Genomic DNA, 21,162 nt, shown 5'->3' with positions numbered 1-21,162 from the left:
CATACCATGTCAACACAAAAGGAGAACTTATGCTGCAGAATAGCAAGAGACAAGCATGTATTTGGACGTGGTTTATTTGACATTAAAGGGGAGAAAGAGGAGAGGGATTACATTATTGTGCATATTCACACGTGTATCTGTTTCACATGCAGCAAAAAGGCTAAGAAGAAGATGAAAGAACTGTCAATATCGATAAAGTGCTTTTTTCCGTCCATTGCGCCGACAAAAGCAAAAAGTAACTACATTCTGGGAACTATAACTATAACTATAAACTCTCTCTTCTCGTTTCCTTCCGAAACTTTCTCTCCCCTCATCCAGCGGTTTCAATGGGAGCCTGCATACCAGTTCATGACGTCACCACCAGTCCACTTTCGTCCTCGTGTCCTCACAGGTGCCTGCTGAGTTTGCGCGCCTGCCTCTCCCTGGCTTCGAAGGCGGATTTGGTGTCCATCAGGTCGTCCAGCTGCCGGCGGATGTGGGCCATGTCGAGCTGTGCGGACTCGCACTGCTCCCTCAGGGTGGCCGACTCCACCCTCAGCTGCGTGGCGGCCATGGAGAGCTGCTCGCTGCGTTCGCGGCACTGCATCTGCATCCTCTTGGCGTCGCTCAGGAGGGACTCCACGCTCACCGCCACGGATTCACACTGATTGAGAGACATCTTCTGGACAGAGGTAGAGGGATGGAGGTCAGAGGTCAAAACAGGAACTGGACATCAAACGAGGATTAGTTCATGGACTTTTAAGCAGTCAGATGCTTGAAAACAGACTTAAATACATGTTTGTCCAGCAGAAAGTCTCTCTGGGATTTACTTTTGAGATTTAAGGACTCTGTTCTCTGACTTGGCTGTAAAATACAGCTATCCTGCCAGAAAATCAGATGAAGTGACTCAATAGTTCGCAGTCAGAAGTCCAGCACAGATCACCAGGTTTTAAACAGAACATTTGATCTGTAGAGAGTGAACTAGCTTAAAGAGGCTTATCAAGGCTTAGCTCAGTCTACAGTGGCCACTGCTCTTGTCCCTTTATCCTACCATCAGTCTCTGTCAGTTTTTCACAGTTTTTCTTCTTCTTTTGTATCCACACAGATTCTTTTTCCGATCAGTAGCCCAATATAACAGGATGGGAAAAGGTCTTACCAGACACTCCAAAGTCAAATTAATCACAAGCTTTGTGGTTTTCTTCTGAGACTCGAGTGTGAGAAAGTCCTCAACGTTCTCCAGACTTCTCTGTCCTCCCAGCTGTCCTTTTCAGACTCAGACAGTAACTCAAGGGGCTTTAGGTGACGATGGTGGAAGTGTCGGTTGGAAATTGATTTCCAGAACCGGCGAAGTTCCTCCCACAGAGTGCTGCTGTGTCTTCCCGATCCTCTCTCTCTCTGTTAATCCACAGAGATTAGACAGTTAAAGTGAGCTGAGTCATGTTGTATTGGCAGGAGTAAACTGTTTATTTTGACCTGTCGGGTCACACTAGTTTATGTCTTGTTTCTGTGTGAGGGACCAGGGTACGCATAAAGCTGGGAGAGCAGGTAAAGTGGGAAAAATAGGGATTTTATTCACCCAAAGTATGTACAATAATTAGGATGGGTAAAAAAATCAAGGCAAAGTGACAAATCAGAATAGTATAAACTTAACATAATTGCACTAAAGTCTTAAGTACAACATAATTAAACAGAGTTTAGTTTAAGACAACATAGTGAGTGCTCTTCTGAACAAGGTGTGATGCAGCTGCTCAGTCTGTTGCCAGAAGGATGGTCGGCTGCAAAACACTGACAGGAAAGTTAACACTTTTATCAACCGCAACTTAATATTACTTGATAGCATGACCTCAATCTATATAAAGTCAGTCAAAACAGGTCTTTTTATGTCTCACATCATAATTTAAAGAATAGTGAAACAGTTCATTATGCCTGGTTGATGGTTTGACTAGTTTGCAGCCGTCACATTCTGTTTCAAAATAAGAAATTCAATTGTTTTTTGTTGTTTATTTAGAAATATCTTGAGTCTGGTGACCAAACAATTGCTCTATATTTCAAGGTATACAGTATGCCATTATTCAATACCACTACAAAAAAGGACTTCTTAATGTATATTTATAATCTTTATTTTGAACAATAATACCAATATAATTATATGGGCTGACTTTACATTTGGGCTTGCTGATATAGCCCGATCTCGCTCTGTGTGGTGAAACTGATCATTAATAAATATCACAGGCAGGTTTAGCTGTCTGGGACAAAACCAGAAACAGGCTTCTAGAGGAAGGAAAAGAGCTAAAGTAAAGTGAACTACATTTTGTTTTGTCATAAATCCCTGCTGTTTATTACTTGAATGGGATGGCAGAATAAATACAGTATTTTTGTCCCTTCAGTGTTCATAGCCACAATAATAAGATTATGTCTCATTACACAACGTACAACTTTACCCAGATACTCAGAAATAATTGCTTTTGTTATCATAAGACTTTTCTCCATTCACACATGAAACAAGACATTACAAAGGTACAGGTGAGTACTTGATACAGACCAGCAGAGGGAGACACAGTTCAACACTAACACATTAACAGAAAGCACATTTGAGTCATTGTGTTTTAACTCTTTGGTTTAAAAAGTAGCGCACCATGTGCCAAGTAGCATCACTTCAGACTACGTGGTTAATATCTTGACAACAATATCAGGTGCTCATCAAATGCTTCATTCTGTGAGTGAACCTGGACTGGATATCAGATGTAACAGTTAGCATATAATGTCATACCTAAAAGTAAGACCCCCCCCCCCCTGAATTATTGGTCACATGATGTAATGAAATGTTATTCCCGCCGTTTCGAGACATAGCAAGTGCTTCTTTACGCAATTTTTCTCAATAGTTAGACTGAACTATCTGAGATCACATGACCAACACTTTGAGACAAAATGAAGAGAAATAACAATTGGCCTCAATGTCAAATGACACAATTCATTATAAATAAAGAATAAAGATACAGAAGTAAAACTACTGGGCACATCGTAGAAACACAAAGCACACACTTCTTAAAGGGTAAAAAAAAAAAACTTTTGAGGACCATGTTAATTCTTTGTCTGTTTACAAAGGACACGTGTGCCAGTCACATCAAAAATACAAAATCTGAGCACATTCATTAAATAAAAAAAAAAAAGAAATGGCTGCAAAAAACACTTCTATTTCTAGTGATGTAAACAGAAACACCATCTTAATGAAGAAACGCACGTCTGTGTGATCCAGTAATCAGACATTTGACGTGACCTTCGTGAGTAGATGTGGGAAACGGATACATGTACATATCAGCAGGTGAAGCCTCTCCATCATGTGGTCAAACAGAGGCTTGAGAGCATTGGTGGTTATGAAAACTCTTTACCTGACGAGGTGCCCGAGTGGTTAAGGCGATGGATTACTACTCCATTGTGCTGTGCTCGCGTGGGTTCGAATCCCATCCTCGTCGGGGCGCGATGCTTCTATTGAATCTAAGAGCCGCAACACCCTAAAGCAAACTAAGATTATCACAAACTACTGGAACTACTTTCATACAATATCTCACAGAGTGTGTTCACTAGACAAACCTGCAACGGCAGCGTAGTGCTCACTAAATGTATTTACCCTTTTCCCACATCTACTCCCACATTGTCATGTTGTGCTCGCATGCGTGTTTCTGTAAGTCCTCCATCTCCCCCGTCCTTCACTGTGGCCTTGTGGGCTGGTTGAAAAATGGCTCCGTTTCTTCGGCTGTCACCCCCGCGTCGCCGAAAAGCGCTCCGGCCGGCCCGCCTACGATCACCTTTGACCCTGAACCCTGGCGCCTCTGGATGATAACCAGCCCTGCGATGATGAGCCAGAGGAAGAGGTTGACCCACACTGCCGTCTGAGGAGAGGGGGAGTCAACACATGACACACGGGAGGGACATGAAGCTCTTTTATCTTGAGTCAGAGCAGTTAGTAATGGACACACCCTCTACACATAGACATTGACTAAGTGATACTTTTCAGCAGCTGCTACTATATCAGCAAGATCATTTTTTGCTAGATATGAATAAAAGGGAACGTTTGAGCTGAACATGAAAATATTGTAAAATGTATTTTCCCTAGTTCGTAATCACTGTAGATTGGGTATGTTGACTGGTACTTTGTCAACATAATGCAAAGAGTTAGGAGAAGTGCGTAATGTATCCATTCAAGACATTAAATCAAACACGGAATGAGGCCCACTGACCCCGGCTTTGTAGAGACTGTTGTAGAATTGTCCCCCTCTAATTGGACTGACCCATTTTCTGGTCTGGGCCTCCTCACAGCTTGAGAGACAATAGATTACATGTTAGAAAGTGACAGATATTTAAGTTTGAACGCATCTTTTGTGTCCAGATAAATATGTGTTAACAGTAGCTAAATATACTAAGCATCCGCTTAGATTCCAAAGTTATACAGTTAGCCATCGGTATATGCTTTTATACGCCAAGGGAAAAGAGAGTGTGTGTGTAGGTGTGTGTGTGTGTGTGTGTGTGTGTGTGTGTGTGTGTGTGCCACCTGGTGATGTTGGGAACCTTCTGTATGACCGAGTTGCAGAGCGAGTCCCGTCCGATCTTCACCACGCACCCCGTGATGAGCAGGAAGAAGAGGAAGACGCCGCTCACAACTATCATCATGTTCATCCACATGTGATCCCTGTGGAGATCAGAAGGGACAGAAAGGAAAATTAAACCTCTGACCAAATGAGGAAATGATGTCAAACTCACATATGACTGCGTTACGTTACTCTTTTTGATCGTTTTTTGAAATCTACTTAAATGTTTTTTTCCGCCTCCTCACCAGCTCTGCAGCGTGTACTGTTAGACCTTCAGAGACGCTATTCTGTCCGGATTTTAAGTCTGGGTTGAGTTTCCCTTCATGCTGCTTCACTGTCTCACGCCAGCAAGAATACAACTCTGGCCAATATCAGATTTAATAAGCAATATTACTGTAAGTCAAGCTTTTATTGTTGATAGTTTGGCATGTTGTGGTGTTGCTAAAATTGAATTTTTTTTTGCAGCAATCTGCAAAGTGTTTTTGTGCGGCTGCACGTCTTTTGTACACGCATTTGTAATAAAAAATGTTCACACATGAATGCCTGTAGTGGATTAAATGGGTGGAGAAATACCGAATGGGATATTGGTATCAGCTTTAGCATCATATTGCGTTGCTATTTTGAGTGGCAACATTGACTAGTGCCAACTTAAAATGTTTGCATCACCATCATATTCCTGTGTGTGATCAATAAAGTTCATCATACCTCTAAAAGTCAGCCTTCAAACGTTGATATAACCCGAGTTGAACAACAGTTCAAGTTGTCTGAAAAGCCGTGTAACATAAGCTTCCACAGGGCTAAGCAGTAGAGTTGGAGAAGAAGATGATCACAGAGTTATAAAGTAAGTTTCATGACGTGCCGCTACCTTCTCATTTCCCCGTCGATGCAGAACGTGTACAGCCAGTACAGAGTCACCGAGAAACACACCACTGCTACCATGATCGATATGGCCGACACGAAGTAGCACAGAGACGGGGAGCTGGGCGACTCGATCCCAATAAGGCCCGCTGTAACATTGTAGTTGACAAGTCCATACAGCATGCACCGGCCTCCAAAGTTACCCTGAGAGACAAGAGATTTTATTTTGAAATTTCAATTTGCCTCAATTTACATGCAGGCTAATAGTCTCATTTTCATTACATTGTTTCAATAACTTCATCACTGGTAGAATTGCAACAACAAAACAGAACACACACACACGAGCCGCAGCATCTGACTTCTATAAAGAAGTAGAGAGAATAACTGGGCACGAGGATCATCTGGTCACATGACGAGAGGAGCGCACATCCACGGTTACGCGCACATTTTCACATGCCCGCATTTCCTGGTTGAATCGAAAAGAGAAAGTGGACTTTAAGCCTTAAAAATGAACGTTATCTTTTTTTTTTTAAGTATTTAGCCAGCAGCATAAAAGGAGCGCAGCTAATTAAATGAATGGAATGTGTGACTTTATATATAGTATACTGTAGCCTCATTCTCTTTGAGTTATAGTGTGTACTAAACGTACTAAACGTTGCGATGTTTTTAGACCGACAGCCCGAGACATGCAACAACACTCACCATAGACAGGCAATCGGGAGAAAAGTGCCTGTTTTTAGTTTTTGTACCTGCTCGCGCTCTGGTTTTGACAATTAACGATACTAAAAAGTAGGACATAATTATGCTATTTAACATAAAATAATCTTAAAAAAATATTTTGATTTCAAATTGGCCTGCTCGGCTTTTTTTATGAACAGATAACGCAAATAAATCAAAAAATGTCATTAAGTATCGAATTAAACAGACACATACGTGCCACAAAAGAGATTTTTCTTTTTGGTGAACTTGAAAATTTCTAGCACCAACACGCACTGAAAAGTGAGTTTATCCGGAAGAGGGTTGGGATAAAAGAAGCACATGGATGAGGTTAGTTGATTCATTTCTGGGTGAAGTCACCTGCAATATGGTGATGGATGCCGCGGTCATAATCCCACAGACGAAACAGCTGGTGTACAGACCCAGCTCCAGCAGCAGCAGCACCGGTAACACCATCGTCCTGCGGGTCAGGTTCCTGACTGAGAAGAGACCCGCATAAAGTCAGCCACGGTAAGAGAAAATAAACTTCCGGAGAGCTGGGTTTCAAAATAATATCCGAGGGTAAGGCTGGAAGTAAAGGGGAAGATAATCAGCATTTATTGAAGAATGAGTTGTAGAAACAGCCAGGGCGGACCACCGTCAAGTACGACTGGATAAAACAACTGAAATCTCCATTATTTTTTTAATATTAAGATAAAAAGTAAACAGAATGATGTGATTTACAAAATAGGAAAATCAAAAACTCCAGAAAAATCCTACCGATTTAAACCTTGTCATATGCTGCAAAAAAAAAAAAAAAAAAATGTTGAGATAATTTTGATCCCCCACAACTCACCTGTCTCCTATTTGCGCAATGTAACAAATGCCACGCTTAGATTTTTACGCACAAACTGTTTTGACTTCCGGCGTTATTTCGGCACTTTTCCGTGGGCTTGACTCAGTTCTCTCTCACAGCTCAGTTAGCAGAAGCTGTTTGATTCTCTTCTGTTTTACTTTCAATAAGCTACTGCTTCTCTTGAGCTCCACCAGATGGGCACCTCCGCTTATACATGCGTACAAATCGTTCATTTGTCACACCGATGGGCTGTGGCACTTCAACACTGGCTGTCATACAGAGCAATTCTCTCCGGGTCAGGAACCAGAACGATAAACATAACTCTGTGGGAAGCAGAAAGAAGGGCTGATGAACGGATGATCAATCTGCTTTTTAATTATGTAAATGTTAAAGATATTCACTATAAAAGCCTTTAATCCACGATGATGAACTAGCGGCAGTTTTACGCACATGTAGTTTGTGTGCTATTTAGTATTTTATCAGGTGGCAAGACTGTGTGTGTGTGTGTGTGTGTGTGCGTGTGTGTGTGTGTGTGTGTGTGTGTGAGTGAGTGTGTTTGGCTGCCAGTGGCACTCAATTCAATGCTTAAGCAAACCTTGTGACTTAGGTCATATGACCATGCAATTCTGATACATGTACCACAATTCCTGTTATTATGTTTTCCTATTCTTATAGTCAAGAGAGACTTGTCATATGATGTAAAAAAAAAAGGTTCTGCAAGTGAAATAAAGCTAGATGGAGTTTCCCTTCAGAGCTAATCACTTTTAGTTTCATGTGATTTACATGAATCTGCTGTATACCGTCTGTAGTTCAGCTTTAAGTCGCATGTTCTGTGTCAGGCCACTGCAGGCTGATGTTTTGTGCAGTGAGGATTTCTGTTAAAAGTGTGACAAGCATTCTTGTTGTGGTGCATTCGCAATTCCACAGCCATGATCGATTTGTCTGAAGGGGGAAAGCACACCAAGTGATGCCGCGATAATATTCCCAGAGGCCATTTTTATTTGACAGCATCAGTAAACAAGCCTGGTGACCGGTGTCCCAAAGCCTTTACAGATCTTAATGTAATTCATAAATAGATAGCAGCGAACAAAAGCAAGAGCATGTTGATCATTAATGGCTGACAAAGAAAATCCCAAAATCACTTAATTAGGGAATATTGGCGTTTATATGTGTGCTCTGTGCAACCTCTTGCTTCATATTGCCAAACTAAAACTAGTATGTGGAGCCTTTGTCCAGCTTGTTAGTCAAAGAACAGGAGCTCTTTCTGCAAGACTTCTGTGGTTTGGATATATTGCTAGCATACCATAGAAACTGTGTGTGTGTGTGTGTGTGTGTGTGTGTGTGTGCTGTCTCAGGTGGCTAGACTTAGTCCAGGGCTGAGCCTCTTACAAAGCCATCATCCAAATATTAGTGTCAGTGAGAATGTGTGTATGTGTGTGTTGTTAGATTAAAGGCTTAAAGTATGATGGTATTAGTGTTGACTAACAGGCCCTGAACACCAACGAGAGAGAGAGAGAGCTTGTGTGTGTGTGTGAATGCAGACATCACAACACAAGCCTGGTATCACTTTAATTCACTGATAAATTCAAACACCCAAAAATCACCAAAGTCTGCATGAGGCACAGATCTAAATATGTACAGTATAAAAGAGAAACCAATGAAAGCAACGACAAAAAAAGGGATTACAATACGAAATGTAATGCAAATATAGGAAACATGCAGTTGAAAACACGTCACGAATAGTTTACATACACAGGCTCGGTCTCACAGAGGCGTGATTAAGCTAGAGGAGGACTTAATCTGCAGCTGTCAATCAACACGTTTTTATGAACAGAAACCCACGTTTCCTCTCGATATAAGAGTCATGATGTACAGTAGACAGAGTGAAAGTTACTGCGATACCTTTGGGAGACGAATGTCGATATATGCTGACTGTACAACCGGCTTATTTAGTTTAGCATCACGTTAAAGGAATACAAAAACAGAAGTGAATATTTCAACAATAACAGTACGTCAAGGAAACAACAAAACATTCATTTGTACTATTTGAAATTCAATATATTGTCCCTCTTTGCAGAATTTTAATTACATTTTCATTACATTGTGCCATCATGTACAAAAGTTATATAATAATTCAATAGTGAACAAAGAGATGGATATACAGGCAATAATAAATCCACTGACTGAAACCATTGCCCTGGTAGTTTTCTAAAACAAGGGCAACGTCATGTTTTAAAAATCTTACAATTAACCAAAAAAAGTTACAATATATAATTAACATTAATTACGATTGGTCCTCACTTTCTCTTTAAAGATTTCCCCAGCCTGATTTTTTTTAAGTGGGTATAAAAAACAACTTTGGATTAATGCAAACATGACAGCTTTCTGTTGGTGGAGAGAAAAGAAAGAGAAAAGCATCCTCACAGCCAGGGAAAATGTGTTTTAAAATGTAAAAGCTGTGGGGCGCACTGAACAAACAAGGTACTTCTGACGCTCCAGAGAACACAAGGCAACAATAACCGCTTCTAGCAAACAATCATATTCAATGTTTTCACTGGTCTCTAATGTAAAACGGCTTCCTCTGAAAAAAAGGAAGCAGGAAGCTGGGTTTTTAAAACGCTGCTCACAGTGAAGGTGACGAGGAGGGAAATGGGGCGACTAATCTAAGTCATTTATATAAGTGCTCAGGTTGTTGGCTCTTCGTTTGAAAATATCTGAAACGTGTTACAGATCATATTATAGTAAATGATGTATTTGTGCGGTGCCCATGCTTGGTAAACAGTATATTTGATCACCGAGATAGAATGCATCTTATATTTTCAGGTGAGTGAACGACGTGTAGCCAGGGCACGACGCTTGAAACGGTAGCCAATCTCACGGCAACACACCACGCGCAGCAAGTATATGCATATCTCCATGACATTGTTGCTAAAATCAGTCGGTCTATTGCATCTCTGTGGCTGCAGCGACTTTGTTTTCATAAGTCGGCTGAATGGCGAAGAATGTTTGGAGAGGGAATTCCTGTCCTGCCCTGTGTTCATTCAATGGTACGGTCACGCTCCTCAATAAGTGCAGTCACAAGACTCCCATCACTGCACTGCTATGCCTGTGTGTGTGTGTGTGTGTGTGTGTGTGTGTGTGTGTGTGTCCATTTGAGCATGTATGCATTTTCCTGGAAACTATGTGAAACAAAATACATCAAAACGAATGAATTATGAGTGAACCGAATAGTAGAATTGAGTGGATTTCCTCATGCCAGTTCTCACGGTGTGGGATCGTACGGTTTGTGAACACTTTAATAAAATCCCCTTCTTTCAGTGAGTTTGTGTTTTGTGCATGCATGTGTGTACATGTTACCAGATGAACGGGCTTCAATTATCAGCCAACAGGACAACCGGGCATCCTGAAGGCATCTGGGACAGGACTGTCGAGTTTACAGATAATCTTATATATCCCTTTCTTCCAGCAGGGGTCGCTGTCTCTCCCAGTCCAAATGGCGGAGTGAAACTCCCTCAGAGCCACGTCTGATACCTCGATGAACCTCTCTGGCACCTGCAGACAGAAATGTGAACGTCAAGGGATACAATACTTGAGAATATGCCATGATATTTCCCTGATTCTCCTGTTGGATACACCCCTATCATTTAATATCAGTGCATTGAGTTTGTAATAATAGTATTTTTTTGACATCTCATTCTGTTGCACGAAGAGCACAGATGTAAAGAATAACATTTATGATGACTCTACTCCGTGAAGTCACAGTTAGATATGTCTGTGCACAGTACCTGGGCCCTGGTACTGTTGATGGAGCGAGGGCATAATTAAGGTTATTGATTACACCTGTGCTCGTCAAAACGTCTGCAGCAGTAGCTCCCAGTTTCAACCCGAGCAGGAGACTCATCAGCCAGTCAACTCAAAACACCTGTGTAGTGAAGTGAGCGGGAGGGTCTCTAACAGCTGCACTTGTTGAGATTCATAATGAGCTGAGTGAATTCTCTTTCACTACTGAGGGGGTTTAGGGCCTAGCCTCGAATTTGTGAAAGATATCAAGATTTAGCACTTTTAATGAGCTTTTTTCTTTCTTAACAGCGTTTAATTTGTTATCATAGAGAGCTGAATAATTGTCCGCATCTTTCTTTCCAAGCATAGTATCACGTCCTGTATGGCGATAGCTGACATCAATCATCAGCCAATGACAGGTGATCCTAAAGACTGAAAAACATGGCCGGTTAGCTCAGTTGGTTAGAGCGTGGTGCTAATAACGCCAAGGTCGCGGGTTCGATACCCGTACTGGCCAAAGATTTTAAATAAGAAATGTGAGGCGATTGGGAAAGGCATTCAAACTATGTCATAAATATATGACGTCTTATCGTTGGCCATCTAACTCTGTATAACATAACTATCCTCATATGTTGTTGTAAACCCTTAATATTACATTAAAAGTACTGAGTGATCCTATCCATGAAGTAATTTCATCACAATGGACCTTGCTCTACCTCCAGTTTAGAGCTCAGTTTGTGAGTTCAAGTTAAAATACTGCCTTCACTTTGATCTATTTCTTATTGAGAGTATCAGTACTGGTTATGGAGGGATTGTCTTTACAAGCAAATATAAATATACAGACTTCTGTAGGTTGCATACACTTGAAAAACAGTTTCCAAATTGTAAAATTTCCTCAATGTTATGTTACTTTATACTTTCACTTCACTACATTTCAGAGGGAAATACTTTTTTTTGAGAGTATTTTTACTTCACTTCTTTCACTGTAACCAACCACTTTTGACATTAACTGAGGTTAAGAGAAAATCCACAAATGATACATTTTTCTAACCATTGTGGAAATGTTATTGATGATATTATAATTATTTCATCATTATTAATATTATTGCATTCCTATTCATTCCTGTGCCATAACCATTCCCCACTGTAATCGCCATTTTACATCGAAGCATGGCATCTATTCCTCTGTAACAATATCTGTCATCCATCAGCAATCATCAGCCAATCACATGCGATCCTAGACACTGAAAAATATGGCCGGTTAGCTCAGTTGGTTAGAGCGTGGTGCTAATAACGCCAAGGTCGCGGGTTCGATACCCGTACTGGCCAATGATTTTAAATAAGAAATGTGAGGCAAAGATTGGCAAAAACAATCAAACTTTGGTGTAAATATGACTTCTTATCGACGGTGATCTAATTGTGACTGAGTCAGTGTAACCATCTCGATATGACTACTTTATCCATAATTGCCCAGAAATCAGTCGCGTGGTAGCGGTGTATTCACCATGTCACAAACATCCCCCACAAAATGCATCCATACTATATGAAACATCTGAGGAGACTCACAAATACCATCAGTGAGAACAAAAATAACAAGGAAATGCCATTCCTGCCCTTCCATTTGCACATAGTGTACATCCTAACATGAACAGGTGCATGCAACAGCAACTCCATTCATCACACATGCATGTACACAGATTAGAGTTACCGGTAGTCATAAAGACATAAATATTTAAAAACAGATTCAAACAAAGCTCTTATACTGTGATTATTTAAGACTAATGACAACTAGGAGAATGATTAAAACACAGTAGTTAGTTAAAAACATATAAAAGTGCAATATTTTCCATCTTGTTGGTATTACAATCTTTAGCAAGGCATTCCCTGACATCAATATGTCACACAGCTCTTATCCGACAGACAGAGCACACGTCCTCCTGCATCGGACAAACCAAGGCCATGTCATTATAGACAGCAGTTACGGTTTGAGATGTGCATCTGATTTGTATATTACTTTATACATTATGCAACAGGGATGACTTAACATAAGTGTAACCTTGGGGTGCTCCTATGTTTACAAAAACTACTCTAACGTATTGCAGTTAAAGAAAACGTGGAGGCAATCAGACTCCTTAATCTATAAAAGAAAAACTCCACAGACAGCACTATAAGGTATCAAAGCATCCACCCGAGGACTGTAGACAAGCTGCATATTGACACACTCTCCTCACCTGGTAGACGTTACTTTTATTGTAGTGCATGTTCAGTATGCGGTAAAGCTCCGTGTCGCGGCCCACTCGCAGCTGACTCTCTCGGCCCAGACGAGATGCACCGTCCCTGGATCACACAGACGGGACCAACAGACTCATTTACATACAAACTCATGGTGTAAACTCGTGTTTATGATGCATAATTCAGTGTCAGCTCATGTCAAAAAAAATCCAGCGGCCACATGCTAGCTCCTATTAAAAACCCCAGTCAAACAAAAGTTTTGCGGCACAATGAGTTTAAGGTGAAGCGGTGCCAACTCAAACCAACCGGGTGAGAGCCTCGCGGACAGCTTGACGTGCAAAGCGCTCCATCTGGATGTAGAAGAACTCTCTGAAGTTACTGAACCATTTAATCATCTGGGAGGTCACACAGCGGTTGAACTAGACGGTGGACAGGAAACACAGCAGGACAGGATGTGAGCAAAGTGTGCACAGCAGGCGAGGGGTGCTTATTGAAAAAAAAATAATTTAACACTAATAATTCATATTATGAATGAGAGTTCAAAGACAGCTTTAGTCAGTGGCTCAAAGAAAGAGAGGGATTGTTATGGTGCTTCATAAAGGAATGTGTTCATACTCAGAAATGACTATCTAATATATGAGAGCAACATTTAACATTGTCTTTTCACCACAATGTTTACCAATTATTGGCTTATTACAGAAATATTGATATCAACAGACATTCAAACAGAACTACAGTAAATATTGTTTTCAAAAGGCAAAGGGCATTTTTTGCTAAATTGTATGTACTGTTGTTGTCATTTGTCTTTTATTATTCACACTGAGTACATTTACAGTAAAGTTCTGTTCAAAATTGTGGAAATTGCTGTTATTTTTAACAGTAAAGGTTACTGTTACAATGTAAAATATCCTCCCTCTGTGTATTTTTGTCTTCAATGACCAAACTGAAGTGATCCTTGCCATGAAATAATCTTACTTCTATGTTGATGTCACTAATGTTAAAACATGAACATCGCCTGATGTGTCATCATCAAAAGTTGGGCCATGACAGAAGCCTGGCTCCAGCACCGTGATGGGGAACACACACCTTGACATCAGGGAAGTAGGTCTTGAGCGTGTTGGAGCTGGGATAGCGTGCGTAGAAGAACATGAGCTTGGCTTTCTTCAGATGGCAGGGAGACAAGCCCTCCTGGGTGTATACATGAGGCCAGTTAAGGAGATACAAATGTCCTTTTACACACACACACTCATGAACAAACACATATCCCTCCCTCATTCCTCCCCCCTTTGCTGACAAAAGGATATTCCCCCAGCAGTCAGGTAGAGCTCTCCTCCGTCCATCCCTCCTCCTCCTCTCATCCCCCCGTCTCCCCTCATCCCTCTCTCTCGGCCTCCGTGAGTGTGGCGCGCGAGGGAGGGGTCGAGGTGTCCGAGCAGGGGGAGCGGCGGGAAAGACGGGTGAGACGAGGGGTGAGACGAGAACTCCAGGAAGGGGTCGGAGTTCAAATAGTCCTTGCGGGATGGGGGGAGGTGGGCCAGCTGAGGGTGGTGAAGGGAGCGGGAGAAGAGCTGCTGCATGGAGTAGTGGAGCAGGGGGAGAGTGAGCGGGGGAGGAGGCGGAGGGGGAGGAGGGGGGGGCACGGGGAAGGAAGAGGAGGACGAGGAGGAGGAGGAGGAGGACAGGTGGAAGGAGGAGGAGGAGAGGTCCTTGGGTTGGGAAGCGGGAGGCAGGAGTGAGGGGTGAGACAGAGGGGGAGGGCGAGGTAGAGAAGGGTGATGAAGGGAGAGGTTCGGGTGAGAGGGGTTGAGGTGAGCGGAGAGAGGCGGGCCGAGGAGTGGGTGGGCTTTTCGTATGTCAGGTGACCTTTGGACAACCAATGACATTGCCAGATCTGTCGGCTCAGCGAGATGAGGCGGTCCCGGAGGCGGGGCGCTCCCGTTGCTCCTTTTCTGGACCTGCTTCTCTCTTTCGCCGTCCTGCCTCCCCGTCTTTTCCTCCTCACCTCTCCCTTTGTCCTCCCCTCTTCCTCTCGTCAACAGCCCCATCCACACTCCCCTCTCCCTCCCGCTGTCGTTCCCCGCGTCGGACGGGAGGAAGGAGATGGCGGCGGGGGGAGAGGAGGGAGCGGCGTCCGTCGTCTCGGTGTAAAGGCGGAGAACTCGGTCTATGACTCGAGCCACGGCGCTGCCCAGCTCTACCTTCAGCGCCTGAGCGAACTTCTGCCCTCCCTCCTCGCCCTCATCTTCCATCCCTCCGTGCCAATCGCCCCTCACCAGCCCGCCACAGTCCAACCACAACCCCGCTCCCTCCATCACACCCTCCAAGTGCAACCCTCCTCCTCTTCCTTGCTCTATCCTCCCCTCTCTGTCTTTTTGCCTCTCCTCCCTCTGTTTGTGGAAGTTGTCAAAAGGGGAAACGGAAAGAAGGGAGAAAGTTTCCTTTTCCATCTCTCCGCCATCGATGTCCTCCTCATCATACATCCCTTCTGTGATGTCCTCCTCCTCCGTCATCCCAGCATCTCCTCCTCCTCCATCTCCTCCTCCTCCTCTGTTTCTGCACCTCATCTCCTTCTCCTCCTCTGCCAAGTGCTTTTCCCCAAAGGCCCTCCACACCTTCTCCTGCAGGGCCTGCAGTCTCTCTCTCGCCTCCTCCAGCTGTTCTTTCAGCTCCTCCCTCTCTCTCCTCTTCCCCTCCCTCCCTCCCTCGCGCCTCCTGCCTCCCACCTCAGCCTCTCCGTCTCTCGGTCGGCTCTCCAGCTTCATCCGCTTCACTTTCAGGACGTCCTGACTCCACTCGGCCACGAGGGCGGCGGCGCTGTGCCTCTTCTTAACCCCCAGCAAGCCGTCCTCCCCCTCCATCACTCCGTCCTCTCCTCCGTCCATCCCTTGCTCCACCTGTCCATCCCTCTCTCCCCTGTCTTCCTCCAAATCTCTGTCTTCTAGGTGTCTGTGCGTGCTCGCGTTTGCGTTGAGTTGCCCTCCAATCCTCCTGGGAGCTCCGCTTGGCTGGAGGAGGTGGTGGATGAGGGGGAATCCGGGGGGTCTAAAGGCTGGAGGAGGGCGCCCGGCACTGGGTGGAGGGTGAACTCCAGGGAGATCTGTGGAGCTGTGGGTGGGAGCAAATGCGTGCATCTGGGGAGCGGAGTCATCGAAAAGATCTGTGGGGGAATCCATCACTGGGGAGACAGAGGAAGAGAGAGGCAGACAAAATTACTGCTTTTGTTGATGTGCAGAAGAAGGGGGTGGACCAGAGAGAACACATGAATACGGTAATTCAGTCGGGTTCCTTTGGGTTCATATTAGAAGAACAAAACAAAGCTTTGTGAAGGTGTCACTTTTTTCACTATTTTAGATTTTTTTACAAACCAAACAATCCATCTTTTAATCCAAAATGAATCATCATTAAAAAAAAAATCACCATTAATCTAGAATAAAAATAATCATTATCTACAGTAAAATCCTTCCTCTGTATTAATGCATGAGCAATAATAACCTAATGATATAATATAATTTAATATTTTAAGTGCCGTTTCCATATTACACTTAAATACTTTACATTTCAATACAGGATTTTTTATTTGTATGTTATAGTATTCTTACTTTTACTTCAGTATAAGAATCTGAATACTTTTTCCACCACTTTTGTAATTTCAGTGAAAGGACCATTGAACTAGCTTTTAACACCTAAGTGCACTGAAAGGCTTATGTTATCTATATCACTTAGAAATAATGCCGAGTCGTGTTTCTGTTTGGCACTTGTGACGACGCCATGTTTTTGTTTTTTTATTATTGTGTAGAAATTGTGTCGACTGAGGAGTATAAAAGTGAGAGGCGGAGGTCCAGCAAAAACAATGTATATGGATGTCCTTACATGGAGCTGCAAAATATAAACATTGGGACAGTTTTGAGTACGTTTAGCTACAAGCACATGGAAGATGAATTTCCAAACGGTCCAAATAGTTCTTCAAAGGGTTGCTATTCCCCTCCATGGCTTCCTAACATGTCATAGCAGGAAACAGTACACTGCGGAACTGACCATGGAAGTCGACAGACTGTGGGCCGGGGCTATATGCGCTGGTGCTGCAGTGGGTTAACATCTGGCTCACCATCTCTGTAACGCATTGCTTGTCGTCAAACTATTTTTCCTGTTTCTCTCAAATGTGTGCTGTAGCACAAACGTCATAAAAGCACAAAATGGAGGGGCGTGATGGTGTCGGACAAGGACCTTGGTGAGGAGCACAATAACAAAACAGGAAAATCTATTTTTTCAAAAAGCTGCAAATAATGACCTGAGTAGGTACTTCTGCATGGCCCTCCTACAACACCTGGAAACTCTTGTAGAACAGAATAGAGAACGCTGGGTTTGTGAATAATAGTACATCTCACTATTTAATCCAGATCAAAAACACACATCTACATTCCTTCTTTTTTTTTTTCCAGTACGTAACCTCCTCTCCGTCCCGAAGCCCCTTTCCCCCTTTTTCCTTCCTCTCTATTCCTCTCTCGTCCTCTCTTCCTCTCCCTCTCTGTTATCAGTGCAGGCAGCTTGTTAAGTACTGTTTGATCAGAGTGTTTACCGTCAAACACTCTCACACACACACACACACACACACACACACACATACACAACACATTACACAGTCACACAAAAGAGAAAGAGGCTTGAGAGAGGGCTGACAATGGTCAATGGTCCTTGGGGAGTGAAATAGAGTGAGAGTAGCATGTATATATGTATCTGTGTGTATCTATGCGTGTGTCTGTGTGTGAGTGGGTGTGTGTGTGTGTGTGTGTGCGTGCACGTGCCAGAATGTGTGTGTGTGTGTGAACAGCAGTCCTACTTTGCATTGATAACACCGCTAATCCACTTCAGATGGATACACTACCGCTCACTGAACAGAAAGATGGATGGATGATAAATGGACAGATGTAAGGACGGCCAAAAGGAGGTAGAGGAGGCAGACAAAATGTGAACACAGACCGTATTTAGCATTTTAGGCTTTACTTGATTGTCAATGGTTAGAATTAAAGCTGATTACACCACAAATAGATGGATAGATAGATAGATAGATAGATAGATAGATAGATAGATAGATAGATAGATAGACGGAGGGATAGATGGATAGATGGATAGATGGATAGTTGACCAGTGCATAGGTCCCTCGGTACAACATGAAGGGAATAATCCTACTATAAATAGCTAAATATCAATTATTCAAATGCGCTGTCCTCTCTACTACAATACAGCCCAGATGGCAAAGCAGCCAATGCGCTTATATCAGGGACAGATTAGCTTTTCAAAGCCAGCGGAAAGCTGCATAAAATATGAACACTGAGCAATGAAAATGAAAGCTATTAACCACTAGATTAGACTTAAGAATGGTACTGTTGGACTGCTGTAGCTGTCACTGGGAAAACTGACAAGAGAGGGAACTCACACACACACACACACACACACCCCATTACTGTAAATAATGTTGTAAATTCTTATCTGGGTGTATATGTTGATATGTTAACACATAGGCTATTATCATATAGTCCAACAGGTTATCCCTCTAATTCTGAAATACTAGGCTAGACGGCCTACTGCATTCAAGCAGTTGACATTTATTCAAAATTATAATTTTGTGATGAAACTATTGCTTTATATAGCCTACCGTCAATAATAGGGTCTGTGTGTTTTAACAAAAACTAAAATGTCTAAAATGTACAGTTTTAAAATAAATTAAATTAGGAGCTCTAACATTATTTGTGTCGGTTGTTTTTGTTTTTATTTGACCTAGCTTACACAGGTTATATGACTTTGTTCTAAAAAAAAATATATGTCAAATATGTTGCCAAGCCTTTATAATGTTTCATCTATCTATTCATCTATTCATCTATCTATCTATCTATCTATCTATCTATCTATCTATCTATCTATCTATCTATTCATCAATTCACCAATTATCTACGCTGTTCAAATAACGTTACTTTGAATAATTTATATAATGTTTGAAGCCACCGCGTGGCAACATCTGCCGGTTCTGCCACGCGAGAGGAATCCGCTTTGACCATTTGGACGCACGAGCTGTCAGTTTATCCGTGTGTATGTGTGCGCGCGCCCGCGTCGCGTCCTGTGACTAATTGGCAGCGATGGACTAATGTCGCAGTGTGAAAGGAAAAAAACAATAAAACACACACAGAGCGAGACCAGTAGAGCAGACCCTCGTAGCTTATTCAACGTGTAACATGTCAAACAATATGTTGTGTTTGAAGTTTAAAAATGAACTTACTCTCAGTCACAGAGAAGAGCTCCAGCGGTGTCCGTTCCCCCCTCGACGCGTTCCGCTCCAGTGGCCGTTCCTAAGCGCTCTGCCTCGGTCGACTCTCTTCAGCTGGCACCCGGCGGGCCTCGGACATCGGTGCGGGCAGAAAAAGAACCAGCGAGTGTCCGGCTTTTTCCTGTTCCCCTCCGCTCTATTATTTGTCCTTTGTTCCGCAACTCTCGCAGTTTTACTCTCACGCACCAACCAGCCTCCTCTTTACTCTATAGTTGTGTCACTGTGCAGGTTTTTTTTCTCTCCCCCTCCCTCGCCAATCCATCTATATCTCTGGCTGGCATCATCCTCACGCGCTGCTCCCGGTGTGGAGTAGCGCGCGGTGGGCGGGCGGCCGGGCTCGAGAGCTGGCCACTTGACGGTCCGGTCCCTCCCATGTTGGCATGACCCCCCCCCCCCGAGAACGTGCACGCACACGCACACACACACACACACACACACACACACACACAGACATACACGCGAGAGAGAGGCTGGTTTAAATGATCAGAAGTAATGCTAACTGATTTCAAATTAATGTCATTAGCTTTTTTTTTGATAATTCATGATAGCAACAGTTTGTTGCAGATGGCTTCTTAGCACACAGGCACAGATTGGAAGTCTACCTTGACCAAGAAGACTGAAGAGCATTTTCTAAAGGCCTGTAATGCTGAAACCACATCACAAAAGTGGAGTCACAGATTGTTTTTGTTTTTTTGCAGCATATTCTCAGCTACACAAGGTTACAGTGAAAGTCATTCATTAACAGTTTTATCTCATCACAGGAATTTTCTTTGAACGCCACACAGAACGGACATCATCACACAGTTTGTAACCATATGAGCTTTATTCAATTTAACAGGTTCAAATTACAGGTTAAATATATTAGAATGAACCTATATACTGTAGACCAAATCTGATTGCAAAATAACCTCTATGTAAACAAAAATACTTAATTTAAGTCAAAAAATTCACCAAAAAAAGTGATGGAAAATTAACATTTGGTGAATTTAAAAGTGCAAGTATTATATTGTATGTGATCTGCCATCAAATTTACTTTTGATGTCATATTGTTGAAATTCAACCATGTGTTGGACTCTTGATGACTGACAGTAAACAGCAGTCTGTGGCAGTACATTGTGAGAGTAAATGGACCATGTTAATCACAGCCTTTCAGGTGCACCACACATTTCTTTTTTTCAATTGAAGTCTCATCTGAACTATCCGCAATGTTTTACCTCAGCCTTGTTGCTTTCATTGCACGGAGATATTTAGTTTCCAGAAAAACATGAATGTATGCCTGACCTTGGGCAGCAATCTGTTACCTGTTGCTGGGAATGTTGCCCAACCTGAGCCTCCAAACGGAGACCATGGACCAGTTTATAGTTCAGCGATACCTCGTATTATCTCTTTTTGAGAATGCTTTATTCTTTCATCTGTCCAATATTCACTCCCTCTCTTACTCTGTCTGTCTCATCTCGTTTCTGTCTGTTTTCTACTTCTGATTAAAAATGGTTAGGCACTGACTGAAAGGTCGCAGTTGTTATGGAAACGAGGCTGGTAACAAAAGCTGGACACACGGGTACAGAGGGAGGAGGGGGGGGGGGGGGAAAAAGGGAAAAAGAGGGAGATGTGTCTGAATAAACACTCAGAGAAGAGGAGAGGGTATGGAAAGAGAGAAAGTGAGTCTGAATAAATAAAAACATCTGCAGGGGGAGAAGGGCGAGAGACGGCGAGGTCACGGAATGATGGCTCCACCTGCAATAATAAATAACAAAAGATAATACCAGGTTTTTGTCATTCTGGGAAGCAGAAGTGTGTGTGTGTGTGTGTGTGTGTGTGTGTATGTGTGCATTGGACAGAGTGGCGGACTGGGAGAA

General features: G+C 42.8%; 2 protein-coding genes and 3 non-coding genes across 9 annotated transcripts; 3 read left to right on the top strand and 2 right to left on the bottom strand.

The window, feature by feature from the left end:
- Positions 1-1,537: 1,537 nt before the first annotated feature.
- tmem179ba (transmembrane protein 179Ba) lies at positions 1,538-6,993 on the bottom strand. Of its 4 annotated transcripts, none has more exons than XM_031851176.1 (6): positions 6,976-6,993; positions 6,501-6,619; positions 5,431-5,627; positions 4,529-4,666; positions 4,218-4,296; positions 1,538-3,869 (listed from the first exon to the last, which is right to left on the bottom strand). In XM_031851176.1, exons 2-6 carry the CDS (start codon positions 6,594-6,596, stop codon positions 3,687-3,689), a joined length of 693 nt encoding a protein of 230 aa, XP_031707036.1. In that variant the 5' UTR covers positions 6,597-6,619; positions 6,976-6,993; the 3' UTR covers positions 1,538-3,686. The 4 variants fall into 4 exon arrangements, with proteins under 4 accessions (XP_031707036.1, XP_031707037.1, XP_031707038.1 ...); XM_031851177.1 differs by lacking the exon at positions 6,976-6,993 and having other exon boundaries at positions 1,538-3,270; positions 3,639-3,869; positions 6,501-6,679; XM_031851178.1 differs by lacking the exon at positions 6,976-6,993 and having other exon boundaries at positions 1,538-3,273; positions 3,645-3,869; positions 6,501-6,679.
- On the top strand, positions 3,371-3,452 carry trnas-acu (transfer RNA serine (anticodon ACU)). Its single transcript has one exon. It is a non-coding gene; the product is annotated as a tRNA-Ser (tRNA).
- A 1,536-nt stretch (positions 6,994-8,529) lies between the features above and the next one.
- Positions 8,530-19,628, bottom strand: prox3 (prospero homeobox 3). 2 transcript variants are annotated; one of them, XM_031851172.1, is made up of 6 exons: positions 19,259-19,628; positions 14,292-16,162; positions 14,074-14,187; positions 13,294-13,406; positions 12,987-13,092; positions 8,530-10,527 (listed from the first exon to the last, which is right to left on the bottom strand). In XM_031851172.1, coding segments are annotated over exons 1-6 (2,379 nt in total). In that variant the 5' UTR covers positions 19,260-19,628; the 3' UTR covers positions 8,530-10,353. The 2 variants fall into 2 exon arrangements, with proteins under 2 accessions (XP_031707032.1, XP_031707033.1); XM_031851173.1 differs by having other exon boundaries at positions 14,074-14,181.
- On the top strand, positions 11,199-11,272 carry trnai-aau (transfer RNA isoleucine (anticodon AAU)). Its single transcript has one exon. It is a non-coding gene; the product is annotated as a tRNA-Ile (tRNA).
- On the top strand, positions 12,011-12,084 carry trnai-aau (transfer RNA isoleucine (anticodon AAU)). The gene has a single exon. It is a non-coding gene; the product is annotated as a tRNA-Ile (tRNA).
- Positions 19,629-21,162: the final 1,534 nt, after the last annotated feature.

This window comes from Anarrhichthys ocellatus, unplaced genomic scaffold (genome assembly GCF_004355925.1).
Source record: "Anarrhichthys ocellatus isolate YVR2014 unplaced genomic scaffold, GSC_Weel_1.0 scaffold11, whole genome shotgun sequence".
Lineage (NCBI taxonomy): Eukaryota > Metazoa > Chordata > Actinopteri > Perciformes > Anarhichadidae > Anarrhichthys > Anarrhichthys ocellatus.
Note: the sequence above shows the minus strand (reverse complement) of the source record. Positions and strands in the feature narration are given on the sequence as shown.